The sequence below is a fragment of the Artibeus jamaicensis genome, unplaced genomic scaffold, assembly GCF_021234435.1.
Source record: "Artibeus jamaicensis isolate MK-2021 breed Jamaican fruit bat unplaced genomic scaffold, CSHL_Jam_final contig_525, whole genome shotgun sequence".
NCBI classification, from domain to species: domain Eukaryota; kingdom Metazoa; phylum Chordata; class Mammalia; order Chiroptera; family Phyllostomidae; genus Artibeus; species Artibeus jamaicensis.
Genome location: NW_026521874.1, coordinates 2,551,200 through 2,576,445, shown reverse-complemented (window position 1 = coordinate 2,576,445; position 25,246 = coordinate 2,551,200). Strand labels below are relative to the sequence as shown.

At 55.2% G+C, this 25,246-nt stretch overlaps 1 protein-coding gene across 1 annotated transcript in view; it reads left to right on the top strand.

The window, feature by feature from the left end:
* The window catches only part of DNAH10 (dynein axonemal heavy chain 10), a 94,411-nt gene that overhangs the window by 3,946 nt on the left and 65,219 nt on the right, over positions 1–25,246 (top strand). Inside the window, exons 5-26 of the mRNA XM_053669841.1 lie at positions 530–645; positions 841–1,057; positions 1,564–1,721; positions 2,361–2,591; positions 4,411–4,601; positions 5,411–5,609; positions 6,446–6,640; positions 8,709–8,879; positions 10,775–10,951; positions 11,733–11,858; positions 12,614–12,777; positions 13,184–13,335; positions 15,178–15,342; positions 15,924–16,131; positions 17,056–17,212; positions 18,461–18,937; positions 19,044–19,202; positions 20,723–20,839; positions 20,923–21,025; positions 21,505–21,683; positions 23,396–23,607; positions 24,637–24,790. Of these exons, the coding sequence (XP_053525816.1) occupies positions 530–645; positions 841–1,057; positions 1,564–1,721; positions 2,361–2,591; positions 4,411–4,601; positions 5,411–5,609; positions 6,446–6,640; positions 8,709–8,879; positions 10,775–10,951; positions 11,733–11,858; positions 12,614–12,777; positions 13,184–13,335; positions 15,178–15,342; positions 15,924–16,131; positions 17,056–17,212; positions 18,461–18,937; positions 19,044–19,202; positions 20,723–20,839; positions 20,923–21,025; positions 21,505–21,683; positions 23,396–23,607; positions 24,637–24,790 (4,028 nt within the window). The remainder of the gene's footprint in view (positions 1–529; positions 646–840; positions 1,058–1,563; positions 1,722–2,360; positions 2,592–4,410; positions 4,602–5,410; positions 5,610–6,445; positions 6,641–8,708; positions 8,880–10,774; positions 10,952–11,732; positions 11,859–12,613; positions 12,778–13,183; positions 13,336–15,177; positions 15,343–15,923; positions 16,132–17,055; positions 17,213–18,460; positions 18,938–19,043; positions 19,203–20,722; positions 20,840–20,922; positions 21,026–21,504; positions 21,684–23,395; positions 23,608–24,636; positions 24,791–25,246) is intronic.

Genomic DNA, 25,246 nt, shown 5'->3' with positions numbered 1-25,246 from the left:
GTATTTGTTGTGTTTCCATTTTTTCCCTCGATGAGGAGACTTGGCAAAGTGCCACGTCCAAGTGGCGTTTGAATGTCTGTGGGCTGATTGACTCTTGGTCAGTGCAATAAATTCGTGTCCAGTCAGACCTAGTCGGAAGGGTGACCTGTTACTGAAAACATCTTTGTGAGGACCCCACAACTCAAAGGGCGCATTGCCGATGACCCGGGGAGGTGTTGACGGGGAGGCAGAGACAGGCACAGCGGGGCCCCGGCCTTGTTTCTAGGAGCCCCCAGTTGCTTCTGTTCACGTCTGCCTGTAGGTGCCCCACCAGCCCGGCTCATCGGGGCAGTTCTCGGGCGCTGCTTGTGCCAACCAGGGCCACCAGCGTCCGTGTCCTTTTGAGTTTCTCGGAGGCCAGGGCGTCCGCGTGGCACCCAGGACCAGAAAATGCTGTGCATTCTGTGTCTGTGGTCGGAAGGTTCCAGTGCACGTGGGAGCGGTGACTGCCACTCCCCACTCGCTCACCCCCGGACCTGTTCCCTCCCAGAGGCAATCTTGGAAGCCATTGACATGAAGGAGGCAATGGAGACCATGCCCGAGACTCTGGAGTACGGGGTCATCAATGCAAACGTGCTGCCTTTTCTGAGGGACATTATATGCCAGGTGAGGGCGGGCAGGGGGGGAGGTCTGGGCGTTTTTGCGGTCAAGGCCATTTGGTTCTCGTGTTTCCCAGGTAGGCCGTTGGCCGTACTGACCTTCCAGGCACTGTCGTGGGCTTGTCCTTACAGTCGTGCCTCCGGTGACAGGCACTTGCATCCAGGGGCAACGTGAGAGCGTGTGATGAACTTGGCATTTCAGGTGTTCTTGCCAGCGTTGTCCTTCAATCAGCACAAGGAGTCAGCCACGGGCTTCACACCCGGAGAAATCTCCGACCGGCCGGAGCATGACTTAGACCTGCCGAGTGTGCCAGGGGAAGCCGTAGAGCACCACAGCATCCAGCTAATACGGGACGAGTTTTTAATGAACATCCAGAAGTTTGCAAATAGCATACAGAGAACAATGCAGCAGCTTGAGGGTAAGCTCCCGTTTTCCTCCTCTTTGGCTGAGCACGACGTATCTCCGTTCAGAAGGCAATTTCAGAGTCTGGGAGCCTTTTTGTTTTAACCTATGATCATTCTCGTGTGGATGTTCTCTGCATTGCTGCAGCTCCCCCTGAGGTCATTGTTTCTGATTTATCTTGGACTGTGTTTCACGATGGGGGTTTTCTCAAGTATCTGTTAAGTTCTGGTTGGTTCAGTTTTTAAACGGAAGTTAACAGGTTGTAACTTCAGGAACATCTTCAATAACCAAACACTTTGATTGAGGTTAACACTGGGACAATGATCTAGCTCTGTAAACTGTTTCATGTTCATTCCTACGAAAGAGGTTGGAGTACAGACAGGTGGGGCAGGGGACGTATCACACCTTTTCACACTGACGTGTGGAGAGAAGAGCCAGCAGATTGACTTTCGCATACAAAGTATCGCCTGTAATAGTTTTTCCCCCAAACTGGTGGGTGATGGAGCACTTTTATTCTGCCAGGTGAGATCAAGTTGGAAATGCCCAGCATCAGTGTGGAGGGGGAGGTGTCTGCCCTGGCGGCTGACCTGGAAACCGTGGAGGTCTTGGAGCAGAGCGTGATAAGCTGGCTGAGCCAGATATCTGCAGCCGTGGAGGGCCAGTTGAGAAAGATGCCCCAGGTAACTCGGGCAGCGCTTCCGCACATCCCCGATGCAGCTCGCACTCGCCTCCCTGAGGAAGAGCTGGAGTCCGTACCCCTCTTTCTGTGGTCTCGCCTCTTTCCATGCTGCTTTGTGACCTCCTCAAAGGTCAGGGTAAACACACTGGATTCCGATCTGGGGCTCTCTGATGTTCGCGTGCTGCCAGGTTACTTCCTGCATCGATAGGGTGGCACCGTGGTCAGTTGAGATGCTCGGGCCGCCCGAGGGAGGAGACCCAGCTCTGCCGGCTTAGATAAGAGCTGGCCGGCTCACGTAACTGGAGAGTCCACAGGCAGGCTGGTTTCAGGCATCGTCCGGTCAAGACTCTGGCTGTGCGTCCCTGTGACTCTCCGCTCCACTGTCCTCTCTGCGGCACTTCCTCCTCAGGCTGGTTTCCTTCCTCGTCCAGAGAAAGATGGGGTGTCTTTGTCTGGAGCTCCCAGCCTCAGTCCTGGGACTCACTCTGGTCCGACTGTCCTGGGTCAAGGGTCGGTCCCCGGAGTCCTCCTCCAGCTCGGCCCTTCGATGGACCCCTTGGGAGCAGAGGGACGGGTGCTGGAGAAACAGCCGTAGGTGTCACACCAACGATGGCGTTTCTGCGTTCCTGTCACCCCTCAGGGTAATGGTCCTCTGGCCGAAATTGAGTTCTGGAGGGAGAGAAATGCCACTCTCAGTGCACTGCACGAGCAGACAAAGCTGCCTGTGGTCAGGAAAGTCCTGGACGTGATCAAGGAGGCGGACTCCATGATCGTGGCCAACCTGCAGCCGGTCTTCACGGAATTGTTCAAGTTGCACACGGAGGCCTCGGACAACGTGCGGTTCCTTTCCACCGTGGAGCGTCATTTCAAGGTGCCATGCTGGGGAACGCCACCTCTTAGATTAGGTCTCACGTGGGGTTACTGTCCTTGTGAAAAAGCTTTGTAAAGATTGTTGTAGAGACACACAATGTTCATTATTTTAACCACCCGTAAGTACACAGTTCAGTGGCACTGAGTGCACACCCAGTGCCGTGTGCCTGTCAGCACCACCGCCATCCAGAGCCTCTCCGCGTCCCCAGCACGAGCTCCGTGCCCCTCAGACAGCAGCTGCTGCCTCCGCCCAGCCCTTGGCGACCTCTCCTGTAGCTCCTGCCCCTCAGGTTCGCCTGCGGTGGGGGCCCACGGAGGCGGGGTCAGGCACTGTGTCCCTTCTGTGTCTGGTTAGTGTCTGGCTTACTGGACTCGGGGTCTGGTTTCCCAGGCCGATCGCAGGGCAGCCTGGGTCAGAGTCGCCGTCCTTTCTAATGCTCATGATGTTCCCTTGTGTGACTGGGCCTCATTTCGTTACCCACCACCTGGTGGCGGCTCTGGGCTGAGGCTCCCCGCTGGCCACCGTGTACACGCCCTGGTGGGCACACGGGCAGCCTGTTTGACCCCCTGCATTTGGTTCTTTGGGCTGTGCCCCTGGGGTGGAACTGTGGGTCCTGTGGTGATCCTGGTAAACCGCTCTGTGCACCATTTTGCATTCCCACCAACACTGCACCGGTGTCCCTTCACTTCGGGGGGGTCCTATTCTTCTCTAAACTTATTACGCATAGGTACAGCATTCCGAGTCTGGAATCGTTATTCTTGTCCCGAGAACGAGGTGGTCAGAGCCCTGTTTGTGTGCCGAGGGCGTGGTGTGTGTGTGGAGCACTGGGCCAGTGCAGGCTCAGCCCCGATACCCGGGTCTGTGTGCGCAACCTCCCAGCCACTTTCCTCTTCTGGGAAGTGGGGACAAGGAGAAAACGTAGCTTACAGGGTTGCTGGAAGTTTTGAATGAGCGCATGTATCCACCACACTCGACGCCAAGAGCATCAGGGAAGCAGCCAACCCAAGCCCAACTGTCCACATGGGACAAGTGTAAATGCATGTTCACACGTGCATGTGCGTGCACACGGGTAAACACGTGCACATACACATACAAAAGATGGAGTGGACGTAGTGCGATCCCTGGTAGAGCCCAAGGGCTTGTGCTCTGAGTGGGGCCTGCCCCCGAGATGCTGACGTGGCGATAGCAGCGTCTCCTCTTCCACAGAAGGCGTGACGTGTGGTGCTCGGGGGGCCGGGCTCCCGTCCCTTCTGGGCTGCCTCCCTGGCTTTGCCCTTCCCTGCCTTCCTTTACGTCAGCTTCACATTTACTCCTGGTATCTGTGTGTGCGTGCGTGTGCGAGTGTGCCTTGTAGACGATGGTGTCTGCGCTGTTGTGGGTTTCACGTACCAGTTGCACATGTTTCCCTGACACAAATCAGAGTAAGCACAACTGCAGAAGTCCTGGGTGCTACCTGCGTCACCACACTTCTCACCAGGGGAACACACTCTTCGGAGAACCCGGCTGTGGTCCCTGCAGAGTGACAGCCCCAGTGCGTTTGCTGGCACCCTTGTTTACACGTGCAAGTGCTGTGTGTGTGTACACACTTTATAGCACTTCTGCACGTTGCTTTATCTGCTTTGATTGTGAAACTCTCCCCGACGGTCCATATAGGCCTGTGTTAAACTTGCTTGTTCTCCACGTTCTCCCACAGTCAGTGTGTTGGGGTGGGGGGACTGAGAAGAGCGCAGCCTCCGCTCTCTGGCTGTACTGGATCTCTTTGGCCCCGAGGCTGGGGCTGCTGGCTGTACCGTCTCTCCGGCATGTGTCTCCCACCCAGAACCTCACGCACGGGTCCAGCTTCCCCGTTGTCCTGGACACCATCCCCTCCATGATGAGCGCGCTGCGAATGGTGTGGACCATCTCCCGGCACTACAACAAGGACGAGAGGATGATCCCACTCATGGAGCGCATCGCCTGGGAGATTGCCGAGCGGGTCTGCCACGTGGTCAACCTGCGGACCCTGTTCAAGTGAGGAGGGGCGGTGTTCTTGTTCCCTCGAGACTGCTTTCTCTCTGCGTCTCCCGCTCAGCGTGTGTTTCCAGGGTTTGCCCATGCTGTGGCAGGTGTCAGCGCTCGGTCCCCTCTGTGGCCAAGGCGTTGCCCACTGTGTGGGTGCGTGGTAATTTTATTTTACCCAGATCTTCAGAGAGACCAAGGCATGGGGTCAGGAAGTCTTCAGTTCTAACCCCAGACCCCTTCAGGTAGAATAGCTTCTGAGGGACAAATGTTGAAGGAGACACAGATCTTTCTTCAAAAGAAGTCCGACCCCTGGCAGGGGCAAGGAGCCCCCCCGGTTGGCGGTGGCGCTGTCTCAGTCAGGGCAGAGCAGAACAGACTGCAGTCCCGTTTGTCCTGGCCTGACGCCTGGGCTGCAGGCCAGAGCCGGGCCATAAAAATAATCTGTGGAGGCGACTTAGGCCCTAAACTCTCGGTCTCATCATGTTGCTCCGGGGTGGCAACCCCTGCTCTCGGCGTTGAGCCTGGGGCCAAGGCCACCTGCCCAGCTTCTGGCTCGGTCAGAAGGCTCCCCGGGTGAGCCTGGGCTTGGGGGGACAGCTGGTGTCAAGGTCAGCCTGGGCTGCACTTGGAACTGCTGTCACATCCGTGCAGATTTTGCCAGAGCAGCCCCTCGCCCTGGGAGCTTTTCACGAAGAGGCCATGAACTGGGGGCTTTGCTCCTCAGGTCAGCTTCGCCCCTTGGAGCCCTGTTCCCCGGGGGGCCTTGGTGTGGAGCTGCCTCACGTCTGGCCCCCCTCACCAGGTCTCTCTGATCACAGGGAAAACCGAGTGAGCGCACAGCACAAGGTCATGGAGGCCAAGAAGACCCTTGTCCTGTGGAAGAAGTCCTATTTTGAGACCAGGGCCAAGATCGAGGCTTCGGGGAGAGAGGCCCGGTGGGAGTTTGACCGGAAGCGGCTGTTTGAGCGGACAGATTACATGGCCGGCATCTGCCAGGACCTCGCCAACGTCCTGCAGGTGGGGAGGCCGGGGTGCGTCTGCTTCAGCACATGCGCAGGGGGTTAGATGAGGAGCAGTTGGCTTTTTTCAAAAACACATTTATACCTGTTTATTTGGGAAATCACAACTGATAAGGCACATTGTTGCAAGATCATAGGGGCGGAGGGAGAGGCAGGCCTGCGGATCCTACTCTGTCTGAAAACCAGCACTTGGGAATTCAGTCTTCCCAAGGCTTCCCGAGAATTCCCGGAAGGCTTGTGGCCTAGATTAAAGCCTTGGCCAGATTCTTGGCCACGTACCCAGCCGATCGTGCCCCAGGGCAGCAGTTCTGGCAGAAATGCCGAGGGCCTCGCACAGGAACAGGGTCCCAGAACTGGTCAGTGCAGGTGCCAAGGTCCTTGTGTCCATGCAAGTGTTGACCCGGGACCGTGTGATGGCGGCGGTGAGTCCCATGAGTGGGGGCGGGTCCCTGTGATGGCTTCTGAAGGGTCAGACATGATAAAGTGGTACTTAGTGATGAGCACTTTGACCTGCAGGTGTGAAGGGCCCGGGGCCGCAAGGAAGGTGGCACTGAGGGAGGCCCAGGTGGCTGCAAGGTGGCAGGGGAGAGGACCGGGGAGGTGGGGAGGCCCGAACAGGCAGGCTGGAGGCGTGGTCAGGGCGTCCGGGTCTTGTCCTGCGCACAGTGGACACAGTGTCTCGTGGCACCGTAGAGCTCAGCCTGGAAGCAGTTTGCCGGCGTGACGTGGTCCCTGCCCTCAGACAGATATCGGAGTGAGACCCATCTGGAGTGAGAACATTTGGGGCAGAATCGAAAGGTGACCAACCTCCTTGTGTTTTGTTTGATGGGACAGGTGATGGAGGAATTTTATAACATATTTGGGCCGGAGCTCAAGGCAGTGACGGGGGACCCCAAGCGCATCGATGATGTCCTGTGCAGGGTGGACAGCCTGGTCACCCCCATGGAAAACCTGACCTTTGACCCCTTCAGCATCAAGTCCTCCCAGTACTGGAAATACGTGATGGATGACTTCAAGGTGGAAGTTCTGGCAAGTACCCAGCTGCTGCGTTGACCCGATCTTGGACGTAGGTGCTGTGTGGTTTTCCTCATTAAATCAGTCGGGTTATTTAGTTATGCCTAGAGTTCTTGTTTTTTCTTTCAAACCACAAAGATTAATACCTGCTTTTTTGGTAAAAAACAAAACAAAACATGGAAACAGTACGGAAGAGCGTAGGACAAAAGTGAACATTCACTCCCTAGTCTTCTCCATTCCCACTCCTTCTGGCAGAGATGAGCAAGTTTAAGTCACACCAGACACAGTGGCATTTCTGCCGCGGTGGGCGGGCTGTGTGACTGGGAAGGACACGGGAGGGCTGGCCGCGGGTGGGACTCCCTTCGGAGCAGTAGGAGCCTTGAAGGCTGTGGACCAAGGGAGCAGCACGGTAGGGATTAGACTTAGTGAGGTTCTCCTGCCACAGCACGGGTGGGTCGGGCTGGGGAGGGGGTGCTACCGGAGGTTCTGGCGGGCTGTGTGGGCGTGGCAGAGCTGTGGGGGGGGGCCTGGAGGTGAAAGTGTGACCTCACTGCACCAGGCAGGACAGGCGGCTCCGTCTTGCCCTGTGGGGAAGCACCACTCCCATGCTGTGTCCTGAGTAATTGTTTTTAATCCTGGAGTATCTCTTTATGTGGACACGCCCAGACTGTCCTACTTGGTTATATAAACGTTTTCCCTTTAACTGCATTGAACTGTTCTCAGCTTCTATTTCATTGTAAGTGTCATTCATTCTTAAACTGAACTTTTCCCCCCCGAAAGCCGCTGCAGTACTAAAGGGCTCATGGCCAGAATGAGCGGCCCCAAGCGGAGCCCTCTCCATCCCCACTTTCGCTGGTGGTTTCCACAACCCGTGCTGCCCCGAGGAGAGGGCGTGCCAGTGTGGCTGTGTCCTTCTCAGACGCGCCTGTCCCGGTCCTACTGCTCCCTTGGCCTTGCTGTCGTCTAACATAGTTTGGTGATAGCGTCCCGTTCAGTGAGCGGTCAGTTCAGTCACTGTGCCCATGTGAATACCGTGCACCGCGACTCTGGAAGCCGCCCGGCCGCACCGCCTCTCCCGTCCAGGCCTTCGTTTTCCTGGAACAAGCCGTTGCTTTTCTTCTGCATTCCCCCACTCACTTACCTTTGCCTTATTTATTTTTTCCAGTTGCTCTAATGTGTCAGCCACACACCTATCAGTAGTGGGTCCCCTTTGCTGGAGCACAGCGATGCCGTTGCTTTCTGGGGGGCCCCTTTCCCGAAACCTGCCGCTGCTCTGCCCCGCCCCGACTGTCTGCTCTCACCTCGGCCGGCTCCTGTGTTCTAGACGTCACACCCCCCCGTCCTGTCTCCTTCTCTGTTCTGTGGAGCACATTGCTCAGTGACTCCCCGAGAGTTAACAGGAAGTCACCGAGTGTGTCTACCAGGACACACACTTTCTGAGTCTTGTGTTTGTGGGCTCCGCAACAATAGGCATAGAAGTCAAGGGTGAGAGTAACTTTTCCTCCGAAAGTGAAAGGCGTTCATCACTGACGTCTCTCTCCCAGTGCTGCCGGAAGTCCGATGTCTTTCTGATTTAATTTTTCTAGCATTAGCCTTTCCCCTTTTAAAGACTGGGGTGGGGGTGTGGAGGGTGCACCAGGGCCTGGCTGTGTGGGGCGGAGAAGGAGCCCTTGTTTGCCCCTGCTCTTCCTGGCACCTCCAGAGCTCAGCCCCCCAGAAGTTTCCTGGGGAGCAGAGAGGACTCCTGTCGCCAGCGTGAGGGGTGGTTCTCTGCCTTCTGTAAAGTTAGCCCCTCTCCTCCCGAAACGCCTGAAGTGCCTCCTCTGCTGTGGCGCCTCCCCCGTTTCTGTCTCTGTAAGTTTGCACTTTGCAACCTTCCTTTTCCACCATCTGAACTGGCCGAGGGGAGAGCTGGGAGGAAGCAGCCGCCTCCTGCCGCGACCCGGACACCGCCCCGCTGCAGTCCCCGGGACCCCTGGGGCACTAGTTGGCTTTTTGCCTTTTTTTTTTAACCATTTTGCTTTTGCAGGGTAACAACTTTTGGAATGTTTTCTTGACTTTTTTTGTTTGTTTGTTTTGGCAGGTTATTGAGAAAGAAGCAAAAAATTTTATTGATGAATCTTTTAAGACACTTCGATCAGCTGAGGCAGCATTTGACATGCTCTTAAAGTTTAAGCATATTCGTTCACGGGAGGCTATTAATCGACAGATGATGATGAAGTTTAATGACATTCTTGCCCAGTATTGCAAAGAGGTAAATGAGAAATCTGTAGTTGCTGTCACAGCAAAAATGTGCTTGGCAAAATGCGAACAATTGAGTCATTCTGTTATCTGTCTTCTCCATCTAAATTCAGAGAAACGGTGGAGTTCTCCCAGGTCCGTCACATAGCGCAGGAACCAAAGCAAAGTGGGTTCGTCCCTTCAGTGGAGAGACTCAGTGAGAGTGTATCAGGTGTAACAGGGTACATATACCTCGTGTTGGGATCGCGACGGGCCCTGGGCGAGTGAGGTGTTGCGGTGGTGGCCATAATGACGGCGGTAATCGCAGCTCACCACGCGCAGAGGTCACGCATGTGTTTACATGTCCACTCAGGAAGTGCATCTGGTGCTTGTATGTTCCACGTGCAGAGTCGGGCACAGAGAGGCAGGAGAGTGAAGCTCCGATTCTGCCTTTAGAGGAGTCGGTGTCTGGTGGGAGAGTCGGATGGGAAGGTGCTTCCTGTTTGATGCAGAAAATAATGCGGGAAATGGTCAGATGGACATGAGGCAGGGTCCAGTAGAGGGGTCTAGTGATCGTCGCTGCATTAGTTTTTCACTGCCGCTGCTACAAATCCCCACAAACTGAGGGACCGAAAACTACCCCAATTTGCTACTTTACATTCATTTCTAAAGGGCGGAAGCCAGCCGCCGTTTCACTGGGTTTAAATCAAAGTATCAGCCAGCAGTAGCCTCCTGGGGCAGTTCATTCCCTGGGGGCTTCTGGTTTCTGGAGGTTCATGGTCCCCTCCCACCTTTACAACCAGCAGTGGCCAGTCCCACCCCGACCACTCTGCCCCTCCTCCTGCTCAAAGGGCCCTTGTGAGCGCAGCACCCGCCCGGACAGTGCGGGGCCGGCTCCCTACCTCGGGGTCAGGGGTCTGGCAGCCCCCGTGCTCTCTGCAGCCTCCGATCCCTTCGTCATGTCATGCAGCGTATTTGCAGTTCTGGGGACCAGGGCCTTGGGTGGGCTGTCGTTCTCCCCCACTGCCAATGCCCAGATGAGAGTGGGGAAATGCCTTTAAAATGCAGGCCCAGGCCATGTGGTCCCACGATCCCACTTCTGGGCACACGCCCAGGATAACAGAAACCAGGACCTCAAGGAATTTCTGCACACCTGTGTTCACGCAGCCTGTTCACAGCAGCCCAGGGGTGGGAGGGGCCCACGTGTCCCTTGATGGGTGAGCAGCTTGACAGTGTGGTCTGTCCATCAAATGGGAACTGTGAACTCAGCCTGAAATGGGGAAGAAGTCCTGATACCTGCTGCAGTGTGGAAGGACCTGGAGGAGATCCTGTTGCGTAAAATAAGCCAGCCACAGAGACAACTCATGTATGATTCCCCTTGCATGCGGAGTCGGCAGCGGTCAGATTTGTAGACAAGGCAGAAGGGCGCTTGTCAGGGCTGGGGATGGGGGTGGGGCAAGGGTTTCGCAGGCACAGGGTTTGCAGGTGGGGACAGTGAGGGTGTTCCGGAGGTGGCTGGGTTGATGGGTGCGCAGCCGCGTGAGTGCGCTCGGTGCTGCCGACCTGTGCAGGGAGAGTGGCTGAAGTGGTCGGTTTTATCTCACGTCTGTTATACCACAATTTAAAAATATATAAGAATGATAAAACCTGTGGTGTGCACACAGACACAATTCCTGTCTAGAACAGGTTTCAGGATTTCTAATACGTCAGCCAAATAAATGTGCGTAGTCTATAACGATAAGGTGTTCCACATGTTAAATAATAGAAAAAGTTACGGGGAAAATACAAGAGAAGTATGAATTCAGAAGTAGGAAGGACACTTTTCTCGACTGGCTCTTGACACCCCAGTGCTCGTTCCCCCCCGGCCGAGTGCTTCTTGGTTGAACGGCACTGCCGCTCGCTCACAGTGCACATTGGATTGCTTTCCAGATCGACGTGGTCAACAAGATCTTCACGGAGAACCTCGACAGCCCACCACTGTACAAGAATCACCCTCCCGTCGCCGGCGCAATCTACTGGGAGCGGTCTCTGTTCTTCCGGATGAAGCACACCATCCTCAGGTTCCAGGAAGTGGCGGAGATCCTGGACAGTGACCGGGGGAGGGAGGTGCGCTGCTTGGCTGGGGCCGGCCCTGCTGTGTGTCCCAGGCACCAGTGAGATGCTCCTGTGAGAAGCAGCTCACGCTCAGATCCCCGCTTGAGACTTCGGGGGTCCCCTCTGTGGTCCCTGATTCAGGGCTCAGACCTAAAATGCCCTTTCATCCTTTTTCTTTGGAATCTCAATACCTGTGACATCTTCCAGGTGGTAGGCAAGTGGGCTTCTCCCTGGACTTGAACTTCAGCCTCTAGAGGGTGACCACATCTTTCTAATAGTACTGCCTGTCCCTCCCTGCCTGTGGGTTTTTGTGAGTTGTATCACAGGTGTTGACAACCCTTTTCTTTAGAAGTCCAGAGAGTAAATATTTTAGGGGTTTGTGGGTCATACAGTCCCATTGTGGCTCCTCAGCCCTGCACTGGTAGTGGACAGCACCCGCAGATAATGTGAAGATGGACAGGCGTGGCTTATTACCACGAGACTTTGTTGATGGGCTCTGGAGCTTGAGTTTCAAGTAGTTTTCACATGCCACCAAGCATTGTCCTCTGCGATGTCCTTCTGTCACAGGACAGCTGTGCTCAGCGCAGGGGCTACGGCAGATGCAGCCCGCAGGCTGGGGTCACTGGTCTCTGCCTGTCGGCCCAGGGCTCCAGCCATACCATCTCGAGCAGACCCTCCAAAAGTTGTGAAATTCTGTCTGCCTCCTTTTGCAGAACATACTAGATAATTTTTCTTTTGAGAGAGACAGATTATCTTCAATGACCAAACGATGCTTGTTCGAATCCTTTGGTAGGTAAAGCAGAAGTATTTGGAGGTGGGCAGGACGATGAAGAGCTATGAAGACAGAAAGTACGAGCAGTGGAGAGACGCGACGGAGCAGCTGCTGCCAGCGCTCATGAAGAAGAGTCTGCTCACTAAGGTGCGTCCCCGAGTCCCTTCCCGACACAGCGCTGTGCCACTGGGGGTGGGTGGGGGGTGGGGGGTGGCGTGTCCTTTTCCTGACACTCCTACAGTGGATGGGTATTTCCAAAATCAAAGACCGGCAGGAAATGCACCAGAATTGGGCAGGTCTCCTGACTCCTTGGGCAAGCGGCTTCACCCTGAGCCTGAGTTGGGTTCAGTAGCACAAATGCACAGCATATTAGTTGGACCACAGAGGGAAGAGCTGGCCACTGACCATTTCTTACCTGCGGGAGACACCATTTCATGTGACTCTTCCTCATCTTTTGTTCTGGGCCTGGCACGCAGCAGGTGCCCAGTGAGGAGACTCTAGGACTGGCCTGGGCCTGCTGGCTTTTGGTCTTTGGTCCCTGAAATTCTGAAGGAGACCAAAAGGGGCGTAACAGGGCCAGGCAGGCCTGTGAGGAGCGGACTGCTCTGGCCCTTTCAGAAGGGGCCGTTGCTCCTCCCCGCCTGTCCGTCTTGTCACCGGTCATCAGTTTTCTCAGGTTTTTGAGGGGAGCCAGAACTGTGACTTTTGTATGCAATTGCCCAGCTATCAAAGGCGGGTGGCTAAGTGGAATTCTTTAAAAACTTCACCAATATATGTTCTCGCTGGTCCCAGCCAGCTCCCAAATCTGTCGGGGCGGGGGACCTACAACCCATCTCTCTCCAGCCCACGAGTGACTTGGGAGATGATCTGATTGGTCCTGGGACCGCCCTGCCCTTCCACAGGTCTCCGAGGAGGCCATGAGTTCCGACAGGAGCGCGGCCTTTGCAATCAATTTTCCGACGGCTCTCAGGGAGATCATTAGTGAAACAAAGTACTTGGAGCAGCTGGGATTTCCTGTCCCCGAGTTAGCAAGGAATGTGGCCCTCCAGGAGGACAAATTTCTTAGGTAAAGAGCTGCTTCTCTTAAATCAGTGGTACGCTTTCTGGTCTTGGGACACCCTTACTCGCTGAGACGTTACCAAGAACTGCTCCCCTTCCGCAGAGCTTTCATTTTTGTGGATTTTATAGCCACCAATATTTACCACTATAAATTAAAACTAAGAAATGTTTAAAATATGGGAATAAATTTCACTTCCCTAAAAATAGCGATAATGAACGATTCGGTGTTAACACAGATAACGTTTTTAGTGAGAAGTACCCAAGAAGGAAAGTTGGTGGGAAGAGTGGCATCACATTGCATTTCTGCGAGTCTCTTGACCCGAGCTGCAGGCCGTCTCTGAGGTGCGTGGTGTGAAGCCGCCTGCGAGCTCCCTCATCCCTGCCTGTGTCGCCCTCTTCCCTGGGATGCGCAGGTACACGGAGGGGTTACAGCGCATGCTGGACCACTACCACATGCTGGTGGGCACGCTGAGCGAGGCCGAGGCCGTGCTCCTGGACGAGCACTCCCAGGAGCTGGTGCGGGTCTTCAGGTCCGGATACAAGCGCTTGAACTGGAACTCGCTGGGTAATGCACCTCATCTGCTCCCGCCTTCTCCGCCCGGGGACGGTTTCGGTTGCGCTGTGATTTCTGTGTGTGTGTGTGTGTGTGTGTGTGTGGTGAATGGTTACGTGGGGAGCATTATCAGTCCAGTCACCTTGTGGGCCTCACCTCAAGGCTTTGGGGGGACATGAAAGTGAGACGTGTGCCATTTTGACACTGCCGACCCCGAGCTTTCTTCTCCAGAAATGAAATGGCCTTTATTTATTTTTCTAAAAGGAAGATTTTAATTTGGAAATGATCATGGATTCACACACAGTTGTAGGAAGGAGTACGGGGGACCCATGCACCCTTCGCCTGGCCGCCCTGCGCTGACCTCTCACAGGCCACAGTCCGGGCGTTGGCCTCGACGTGGTCGAGGGACAGAACGCCTCCTCTCAAAGTCACGCTCACTCCCCTGTGAGCCCGCCCTAGCCTCAGCCTTTGGCAACCTCCAGGCTGCTCTCTACTTCTGCATTTTGTCATTTTGAGAGTGTTATATACCCGTTGGGGGTTGCCTCTGTCACTCAGCACAATTCCCCCGACATTTCACCAAGTGCTTGGTGCATGCACTAAGTGCATTTCACCAAGTACTGGACTGTGGAGGTGCAAGCCCACCAACCTCCAAGGCCTTCTCTGCTGCCACCACGGGGGACGGGGTTGGGGCGCCTCCTGCCAGCGTCATGGCGGGGCAGTCTGGGTGCCCTGCTGGCCCTCAGCGATGCGACTTAGGGTGAGATCACAGTTTTGTCTGTGGTGTTTGGCTGGAGTAAGCCCGTGAGTGTTTAAAGTTTCCTGTCTTGCAAGGACATCCCTTTCCTGGTCCTTTGGCTAAAGAGAGCAAGATCATCTTGAGGCATGTTTTTATTACATGTGTCCCTGCCTACTGGCATTTGTGGTTCACCAGCTGCTTTGGCTCTAGGTCCGGGAGGTAAAAGGAAAAAGAATGGCTGTCATTCCTCGGCCCCCGATGTCACAGACGGCTCACTCTCTCTCCATCTTTCGGCCCCCGAGGTCATAGCTGGCTCACTCTCTCTCCATCTTTCAGCCCTGCGCCTGTTCTGCAGACGGTGCGCGGGGCTCACTTAGCAGGAGAGGTGAGGAGGGGCCAGCCTCACTCCAGCTCCTGGAGGCGACGCCCCTTCTCCTTTGAAACAAGGTGCTGGCTTGTCCTCTTCCCCTTCTCTCCATCCCAGTTTCCCTCCCCCCTCTCTCTCATCCTCTTCCCTTCTTTTCGGTGTGGAGAACGTGTGTTTGGCCTGTGGGTTTCAGACCCAAACCCCTGGCTGAAAGTCTGGCTCTACCCACAGCACTGACCCTCTCGGGGGCTGGGTGTCCTCAGCTGCAGATGGGGGTGAGCTTAGTGCCCTGTTCTCAGGGCCAGTGGAAGGGACCTATGGCGTAACACCGCCACATGCTCCAGCCATCACCGGCCCTTCGTGCGTGCTAACCCCGGGTTCACTGGTCACGGTTTGCTGTTTACTCTTCTAAGTGGGATCGAGTGCAGTGTTTCAGCTGCTCTGGCCACAAGGAGACAAGAGGGTTGGACCTTCTCTGTCCCCACAGTGCTTTATGTATGATTATGCTAGAATTTGAACAGAAGAAAGATGTCATTTTGTTGATTCTGAGCACAGTGGTCCTTGCTCCCCAGGGGTGCCTGTGGCTCTCTGCCACCTCGCTGACCCAGGGGGTGGGACAGACAGGGTCCTTCCTTCGAGAGGGTTGCTGCACGGTGTTACCCAGAGGGGGTAACAGATGGCAGAGGGGGCCTTAGAGAGAAAGGCCCAAAGGCCAAATACCTCTCTTTTTCTGCTTCTCTCTCCTCCAAAGGCATCGCTGACTACATAGCTCGGTGCCGACAGGCCATTGGGAAGTTCGAGTCCCTTGTGCATCAGATTCAGAAGAACGCGGAAGACATCTCTTCCAGGCTCACACTGATAGAGTCCATGAATCTCTTTAAATATCCAGCCCCGAAAAGTGGGGAAGAACTGCCAGGTAGGTCTGACTCCTCGGTTCTTTGATTATGGAAGGAAAGGAAACAACCTCTTGGTGGTGACCATGAACCCAAATGTGCCCGTGCACACACACCCGTTCATTCCACGAACAGAGTAGAACTCCTCCAAGTGGTCTCACTCACTGACTTGCAAGGGTCACCGGTGATGTTCACGGGCTCACGCTCATGGGCTCACACTCATAGGCTCACTCTCATGGGCTCACGCTCATGGGCTCTTGCTCATGGGCTCACGCTCGCTTGTTCAAACCAGGTGTTTTGAGTGGTCTCAGACTCACCAACCTGGAATTTGGGTGCAGTCAGCCTGCAGTTCAGGGAACGCGGAGCTGCCCAGAGACATGCCCGCTGTCTGTAGGGTGTGGTGCGTGGGCCTCGGCACAGGGGTGCTCCGAGCTGTCCTTTCCTGCCTCGGGTCCGTTTTGGCTTCTGGTGTTGCCTCGTTATCTGCTTCGGGTCAAGCATAGAGGCTGCTTTTGTACTTCCCAGACACACAGCCAGTGTCTGGGTTGCTTTTTGAGGAATGTCCCTCCCTGTGGAGAACGGTGACAGGTGGCTTCCTCCACAGGTGTGAAGGAGTTCTTTGAGCACATCGACCGAGAGAGGGCCAAAGACGTGGACTACATGGTCAGGTGGTACCTGGCCATCGGGCCTCTGCTGACCAAAGTGGAGGGCCTGGTCGTCCAGAGCAACACGGGCAAGGCCCCCAAGCTGGCCTCCTACTACGAGCACTGGGAGAGGAGGCTGTACGAGGTCCTGACCCGGCTCATCCTCAAGTGCGTCCGCCTCGCTGCTTGTTCTGAGGGCCATGGGCGCAGATCAGGGTGGTTTTCACGGGCGGCTGTGGCGGGGGTGCTGCAGGGGCAGAGTGAGAGCCGGGTCGGGGGTGGGGGGCGCTGCTTCCCGGTGGAGGCTGCTCACAGCACGGAGGGTGACTTTCCATTTGGCTCCTCTGAGACCCTTGGAAAAGGAGCTCTCACTCTGCCCCTCAGCCACCGGAAGGACATGCAAGTGCTCGTGTCCCCCGGGCAGCAGAGGATCGTCGTCTCTTGGTCATGAAAACCCCGGGGGACTCTTGTCTGCATGGAGAGAGGCTGCCGTGAAAGTCAGGGGACCCTCTCCCGTGTCCTGGTGGCCTCAAGGACAGCCCTGGCTAGGAGAGCATCGTGTCCATTGGGATGGACGCCTGTGGCCCGGGCCAGCCTCATGGCCGGGGGAGGCACGACACAGGCGACAGACACAGCCGCGGCGATGTCTGTGCAAGAAAGGAGGGGTGTCCTGGGGAGGAAGGGAGTGCAGCTGTGGTGGGCGCTGTGCAGAGGCCACAGTCGAGCCGAGGCCTGAGGACAGGAGGGAGCTGGAAGGGACAGCGCTTCCGGGGCCGGACGCGAGCCCGTGTGCAGCCATTTCTCCTGAGCCAGAGTCAGACAGCTTTTGGGGGTCCTCATTATTATTTAAGTATCGCTCAACTGGTAGTTAGTTATTGCCCCCAAATTGAAATGAGCTGTTTGTAAGATTTAGGCCCAAAAAAGAGGATCTATAATATGGCTCACCCCAAACTGTCCGTGAGTGCCCTGGAATGGGACAGTCCATGTACCAGGCTTTTTACATGGGAGTCTCGTGACTCTGGGTGTTCTCGTCTGTTGCTGGGTGTGTTCTGCTCTAGTGAGGACTGAGTCTTCTTCATTAACCCTGCTCAGGAACTTGCAGTCCTTTAACTCTGTAATCCTGGGGGACGTCCCTTTGTTCCAAGCGGAAACCATCCTGACCGCCCCGGAGATCATCCTCCACCCCAGTTCAAACGAGATCAACAAGATGTGTGTCCACTGCGTCCGGAACTGCGTGGAGGTCACCAAGGTGAGGCAGGGGCGTCACGTCTCAGGGCTGGGCCCGCCTGCTTCCGAGGGCAGCCTTCCGAGCGGGTGGTGACCGGGTCCACTCTGCCGTCCTCTCCCCCTGTCTCCCCTGCCTCTGCCGTGCTCTATGTTTTGGACTGTCCCAAGGCTCAGTCCTGCACAGTCACCATACCTGTGGCTTTAATGTCCCCGCCCCCATGGAGCCGGCTGCCCAGACCTCCCCACACTTTCCTGGCCCGTTACCTACTTGATGTCTCCCCTTGGATCTTAGACTTGGCATGTCCGAGATGCAGGTCTCGCAGCCTGGTCCCGCCCCGGTTTTCCCCGTCTCCTCTGGCTCAGGAGACGGCACCAACGCAGCCGGATGGCTGGGGCCGAGAGCCAGGGTGCCTTCCTTGGCTCCTCGCTCTCTCTCATCCACCCACATCCAGCCCGTTGGCAGGCACATCTCGCTGCCCAAACGCATCTTCTACTGTCTTCCTCCCCCCGTTCCCACATGACTGGTCTGCCCTGAGTGCTGCCGCTTTCCTTGGAGGAATGCAGGGGTGATCCGTCCTCCACTGCAACAGGTGGTCCGGGCGGTCTCTTCGAAACACGAGCCGTCTCCTGTCATCCCTTGTATGGGGGCCCCAGCGACTTCACACTGAAGTCAGAACATAATCCGAGCCCCTCATTCTGGTCACGGGCTAGTACCTGCCTGCATCCCCAGTCTCTGTCCCCATGTCTGTCCGCTCCCTTGTGCTCCAGCCTCATGCACCTGCAGCAGGCACCGCTCGTTCCCCCCAGGCTGGTTGCTCGGGTGGAGCCTTCTGCCCCAGCCCTTCACTCACTGGCTCCTTGTCCTTCCCCGTCACACGCCATGCCGCCTTCTTCCCAGCACTTCCCGCTGTCTGACCTTTTCTTGTTTATTGATGTGTTCATTTATCTGTTGAGAGCGGAAGGTGTGCGGTTCCCCGAGTCCTTGGCTCAGAACTGGAGCTCCAGTGGCGCAATCGGTTAGCTTGCGGTACTTACAAGAACTTGCAGAAACCATTTCCGGCCCTCTTGGTGGCCTCGGTGCAGGCCAGCCCGGGGCAGGGAAGTGATGGGAGGAGCAGGGATTGGTGGTCCTTTTTGCAACTGAGCACAATTTATTAATCATCAAGTGATTTTCATTACTAGGAAGAATGATTGCTGAATACTTATGTGTACGTAGGAAGCAACATTGATACTAAAGTACTGTCTTTCTCCCTGATTCTTATTTTGCCAGAATTTTGTTCGATGGATGAATGGCAGCTGCATAGAATGCCCTCCGCAGAAGGGGGAGGAGGAGGAAGTTGTTATAGTGAGCTTCTACAATGACATTTCCCAGAACTCTCAGATCATTGAACAAGCTGTTATGATCCCCCAAAACATCCACAGGATTCTGATCAATCTCATGAAGTACCTGCAGAAATGGAAGAAGTACCGCCCCCTTTGGAAATTGGACAAAGCCATCCTGATGGAGAAATTTGCCGCCAGGAAGCCTCCGTGCACAGCGTTCGACGAGAAGCTGCAGTTCTATTCCAAGATCTCCTGCGAAGTTGCGCGCCACCCCCTGACTAAGGACGAGCACTGCGTCAGGCTCCAGCTCGGGCCGCTGGCCAGCACGGTGCAGGAGAGCGCCAGGTCCTGGGTGGTCTCGCTGGGGAAGCTGCTCAGCGAGTCGGCCAAGGAAGAGCTGTACAGTCTGTACGAGGAGATGGAGGTAGTGGCTCCCGGGGCTTAGTCACCGCTGCCTTCCGTGCGGGTGCGGTCCTGGGTTGGTACCTCCCCCCGTGTTTATTCTGTGTCCTTCAAACTTCCTTCTATAGAACCTGAGTAAAAACTTGAAGAAGAGCCCCAGTACCCTTGAAGACCTCAAGTTTGTCCTGGCGACAATTGCAGAGATCAGAAGCAAATCCTTGCTCATGGAGCTCAGATACAGGGATGTCCAGGAGCGGTACCGCACCATGGCGGTGTACAACCTCCATGTGAGTGGGCGTCTGCTCTCCTCGGCCCCCACGGGTGGTCTTGGGCGTGCGGGCCCTGCCTGGAGGTGCTCCTCGAATACACCGCCACAGATCTGTTTAAGACTAAGTGACGAACGGAAGTGTAGAGCAAACCCCACTGTTATTTAGAACAGTGAAAATTTAGGGTCTATTCTTGGTCTTGCATAGCTCAAACAATACCTTTTGTAGACTGATCTTTAACTGCACAGCATTTTAGTCTCTTTCTCTTTTTGCTGTAATTACTTTTGATAAGTAAAAGCCTTTGCAAAAGTGGTAAGGGAAGAGGGAGAGAGAGAAAAGGTGATAACAAACTGGTGGAAGATAATAATTCAGTCGTCTTTCTTTGTTTAGGGTTGATAAATGTGGGTTTCAAGGACCTTTAGAAATCCATGGCTGAGTCCCTGAAACTGTACGCAGAAATTTTGCATATGGTCTCTGTCTCTCTGTCTCTCTCTCTCTCTCTCTCACACACACACGCACACTCACACACGCACAAAGAACCATCTGGAAAAATTAACTACTTGTGAGAGACAAATAGCTGTTTTAAGTCTAGTTGCATAAGATTTATATTCAGGCCCTGGCTGGTGTGGCTCAGTGGATTGAGCCGGGCCTGTGAAGCCAAGGGTTGCTGGTTCGAGTCCCAGTCAGGGCACATGCCTGGGTTGCAGACCAGGTCCCCAGTAGAGGACACATGAAGGGCAACCACACACTGATGTTTCTCTCCCACTCTTTCTCCTTCCTTTCCCCTCTCTCTAAAAATAAATATTTTTTAAAAAGAAAAAATGTTTTTAAAAATATGTATTTCAGCATCGATGTTGCTTGACTGCTTTGAGTGCCTTTCCCTGGGCAGTCGGTCCCCCTGGGCAGTCGGCCCCCCTGGGCTGATGGTTAGAGGACTCTCCTGGGAGAAACGCGCAGCGTGCAGGGTTTTTATTTCCATCATTATGTGTTCTGTTTTGTCTTTCGTTTCTTTTATTCTATTAGGTAAAACGATTTTAAACTCCGTATCCTAAAACTTTGTTATGGTGTACTTATATTGTTCATGTTTTTCTTGGTTTCATTCAAGTCATTTTGTATCCTTACGTGCCTGTTATTTTGTTTTTTTTATCCATGTCTGAGGACATGCTTATTGACTTTAGAGAGTGGGGAAGGAAGGGAGAGAGGGGGGAGAGAAACATTGATGCACGAGAGATGCTGACCGCTTGCCTTTCACATGAGCCCCCAATCGGGGGACCTGGCCCCCAACCCAGGCAAGTGCCCTGACCGGGAATCAAACCAGTGACCTCTCATCTCGTGGTTGGATGCCCAGTGCACTGGCCCACCCCAGTCAGGGCTACGGATGTCTAATTTTTATTTTTCGCCCAGCTCTTCTGTCGTTTCAGGTCACTCCGCCTGCTGTAACCGTAAGAAGTTTCTTCACAGTGGCTTTGAGCAGAAATCCCACTTCCGAATCATTGACCATTTACTCTGTGTTTTGCCTTTCTTTTTTTTTTTTTAATTAGCCTCCTGAGGCGGAGAAAACGCTGGTGGGCAACATCGAGACCATGTGGTTGACTCTGTTCAACGACTCGGTGAACGTGGAGCGCGCGCTCGGTGGCATAAAGAGGACTTTCACAGAGGTACCTTCCGCACGCTCACACTCTGAGGGGAGGGGCCGAAGCACACCCGCCGGGTCAGGCTGACGCCGCCTCGCTCTCCCCAGATCACTCGAGGAGAGATATCAGTCTACAGGCAGCAGATAGAGGATTTTGCAAAACGTTTTTATCGCGAAGGCCCTGGTTCTGTTGGGGAAGATCTCGATAGTGGTGAGAAGGGTCTCGTTGGTCTTTTGGGGTGTGGAGTGTGTTTTACTTCCGAGTTTTATGGGAAGGCAGGACGGGGCGGAGCTTCTTACCCCTGCCCGTATGCTGGGTCCACCGGGGAACCTGCAAGCACTTCTGGTGCCGCGGCCCAGGGCCGCGTTGTCCAGGTCCCTTGTTCTACAGGGTGGTCAGGCCGTGGAGATGTTTAGAAGCTCCTTTGGGATCCTGGGGCCCGTCCCAGGCTGAGACACTGAGAGGAGGGAGGATGCTAAGGAGACAGGCTTTTCTGACTCGCAGACGTAACCGGCCCTTCCGTTTTGGTTAGAGCCACTGTGAGGTCAGGTCTGGTACTTCCAGGTTTGTCTTCCCCTGTGGCTTCTGTGGGTGAAATGGCAGTTCGTGTGCAAGGTTTTGTGATTTCTCCTGTAACTTCAGTGCCTTCGAGTTTTCTGTGTTTACCTATATATTCACTCGTTTACTAGGAGTAGAACTTCTGGCCACTTTTGAAAGAGAGCTGGTACAGCATGAGAAGAAACGCCAGGAGCTGGCTAACGCTGAGAAACTGTTTGATCTTCCGATCACAATGTACCCCGAGCTGCTCAAGGTGCAGAAGGAGATGAGCGGGCTGAAGGTGGTGTATGAGCTCTACAAGGGGCTGAAGGTGAGCGGCCCCGCAGACCCCGCCTCCCTGGGGGGCAGGACTCTCTCAGGCCGGGCGGCCTTGGGGGCCCCTGCAGTAGAGAGCCTGGGCACCTGTCATGGAAACTCCCCTTCGGCTCTCGGGGACGACTGCTGACGGGTACAGGGTTCCCATCTGGGAGGAGGAGGGAGCTCTGGAACAAGGTGGCGGTGATGGTCACACAGCGTGGGGAATGCTCCTGACGTCACTGACTGGTCCACTAAAAAGTGGTTAACGTGGTAAGTGTTATGTGGGCTTTAGCACAGTGACGAGAGAACTCTTTGGAGGTCAGGGCTTGGGTAAGGTGTGGGGTGAACTGTTGGAAGTGGAAGTAAACAGTAGCAAGTGTCACGTCACTTGGATTTTTCTTTCATACATGTTCCCCGTGCGGTTTCCTGCCATCGGTTGGTTGGTTGGTTCATTCATTCCTCCATCTGTTCGTTCACTTACTTCTTTACAGCCTGGTGCTGCGCTGGTTGGGGAGCAGAAACACCCTCGCCGTCCCTGCCCTTCTTGAGCCCCGGGGAGAGAATTAATGTGTTAGTCTGGGTTCTTCTGGAAAGCAGGACCAATGGGAACTGGAGAGATTTACTGTAAGGAATCGGCTCGCGCGGTCATAGCAGCCGAGCTGCCCTACGGCCTGCAGTTGGCACGCCAGGGCCCAGCAGGGCCCACGGTGTTGCTCTTGTGGAGTCTGAGCTCGAAGGCAGGCAGAGCCCGCGGGTGCTCTCCTCCTGAGCCCCGTGGTTGGGTCCAGGCCTTCAGGGTGCTGGCCAAGGCTCACCCGCAGCAGGGAGAGCGGTCTGCTTCACTCAGTCAGCCGACTCAAACATGAACTTCACCCAGATTCCTGCACACGACGCACCCAGAGTGGCGTTAAACCGGCGTCCGGGTGCCGAGGCCTGGTCAGGCTGACCCGTGGATGAACCCCTGTGCTGCTGTTGTGCGCGTCCCTGCAGTCAGGGGCAGGGGGCGCTGTGGAGCCCAGGGAGGAAGGGGGTGGTCGTGGGGCTGCAGTGAGCTTGGCTCTGAATCCGCAGCCGGCCTGGCCTGGGGCGGCTGCTGGGCGTAGGGCCCACCCTTCTCCAGCAGGACATGGTTTCCCCTGGAACTGAAACAACGCCGTGTGCAGAGTTCACCAGTTGGCTCCGCCTGTTGTCCGGCACGTCGTTTCCGGACTCCGAGCAGCCTCTGAAGCCTCGGTGCACCAGGGGCTGGGGGACCGTCAGAGACGGCAAGTTCACGCCAGACAGTGCTTGTCACGTCAGTCTCAGGAACACGGGGCACAGAGAGCCTTGTCATCCTGGTGATCAGGCGCTTTGTAAACTTAGCTTCTCTCATTGGAAGGGGCAGCGCGTTAGGGCAGCCCCGGAAGAAGTGCACGAAGACCCACAGGACCCTCATTCACCCAAGGCCTGTGTCTGAGCCCACACTGGCACCTGGCTCCTACGGCGTGGAGGACGTGTTTGGACTCCACACCCCCACTGGCGAGGGTTGGGAGGAGTCGGGCTGTCTGGGTTGAGTTCGAGGGCCAGTGTCAGTCCTTCCTTGTGAATGAGTGGTCGCCGGGGTACATGGGCGACAGTCCAGAGAAGCAGTGAGCGTGACCGCGGGCCGAGGGCTTGCTCTCTGGGCCCGGCTGCCTGCGTGATGCCGCGGGGTCTTGCTGACGGGCCTTTCTTGTCCATCCCCAGCTCGCCAAGGAGGAGTGGGCGCAGACGCTCTGGGTCAACCTGAACGTTCAGTTTCTCCAGGAAGGGATCGAAGGGTTCCTCAGGTCCCTCAGGAAGCTGCCCCGGCAGGTCCGGAGCTTGTCGGTGGCCTACCATTTGGAAGCAAAAATGAAAGCGTTCAAAGACTCGATTCCTCTACTTCTCGACTTGAAGCATGAGGCACTCAGGGACAGGTGCGTTCTGTCCTTTGTCGGCCACCGTGCGAGCAGGGAGGGGCTTCCAGTTTCAGATTTGTCTTTGCTTAGTTCGATCTGGTGGCCAAGAAGAAGGCCTCGGCCGCCACGCGGGCTGGGAGTGTGCAAGTCCTGCTTCTGCCCCGTTGCTCTGTGTACACTTTCCACAAGGTTACCACTCACCAGGGTTCTCTTGTTTGAAACACAAGGCAACCCTGTCACGTGCAAAGTGTGCTCTGCAGTTGCTTCAGCCAAAAGCTGTTTTAAAAATGGGGAGGGGCCCAGATCAGCGTCCTCCGGGGGAAGCACGCTGCTCACCTACGGAACTTAGAGTTTCCTGGCAGCTGCGTTGACAGAGAAGAAAACGGGTGAAATTAACTTTACTAGCATAGTTAACCCAATACAGGCAACATATTTTCAATATGTAATCCATGGACAACGTTCTTCATAAGATACTTTATGTTCTCAAAATGCACATCGCAGTCCGGTGCTTGCTTCTTGCTTACAGGAGGTTTCAGTTGGGACTGGTCACATTCAGGTGCTCGGTAGCCACAGGTGGCCCGTGGCTGTCACTCAGACAGAGCAGGTCTCCTCGGTTTTTAATGAATAGCTAGGTTGGGGGGGCAGGGGCAGCATGGAGGCGGGTCCCTCTCATTTGTCTGTGCCGTTTGGGTGTGGCTCCCCACAGACAGGGGTCAGGTCGGAGGTGTGAGTTGCATTCTTCCTGACAGGCTCCTCTGTTCCCCTGCATGTTTCCCAGTGTGGGCAGAGGGCCGTGTGCTGTCACATGACTTCGTCCTACCCAGCGAGGAAGTCACCCCTGAGGAAGCCCCTTCCCACCCCCCTGACCCGTCCACAGCAGGGCTTGCTCGATGCTCTTTCCTGCCTCTAACTCGAGCAGCCAGTGGGAGCCCCATTTCAGGACTCCAGGGTATTTATCATGGGGTTGCCCTCCGACTTCAGCGAGAGTGAATCAGCCCATAGCTTGGTTTGCTCTGCATGAGCAGTTTACTCTCGATGCATTTCCAGGCACTGGAATGAGCTTATGGAAAAGACTGGCGTGTTTTTTGAAATGACCGAAACGTTCACCTTGGAAAACATGTTTGCCATGGAGCTTCACCGGCATGCGGACGTCCTCAACGACATCGTCACGGCTGCTATCAAGGAGATCGCCATCGAGAAGGTGGGGTCACGCTCAGCTAGCGGCCAGGCCCCGAGCGGAGGGCGCTGGCGTCCCCCAGGGGTGGCGGGAGGCTCGGGGACCCCTGGTGTGTGGGGAACAAGGAGCCACGTGCCCTGGATGTGGACACCAGCCTCGCTGAAGTTCCCTGTTTTCTCTAACTAGAGTCTCATTATTTATTTGTTTAGTAAAAAAATGACGAAAGTTCACGGCAGAAAACTGAGAAAATGAACAGGTCACTCAGAATGACACCACCCGAAGATTATTGACGCTTTAGGTCCATCCTTTAACTCTTAAAGGGGCGCGCGCGCGCACACACACGTTCACACATCCTAAAACGCATTTGCACATAAACACAAAAATGCACAGGTGTGTACATAGCACACACATATATGCATGACAGTATGTGTACACACACAACATACCTACGTTTGTAGAACGTATTGAGTGTTTCTGTAA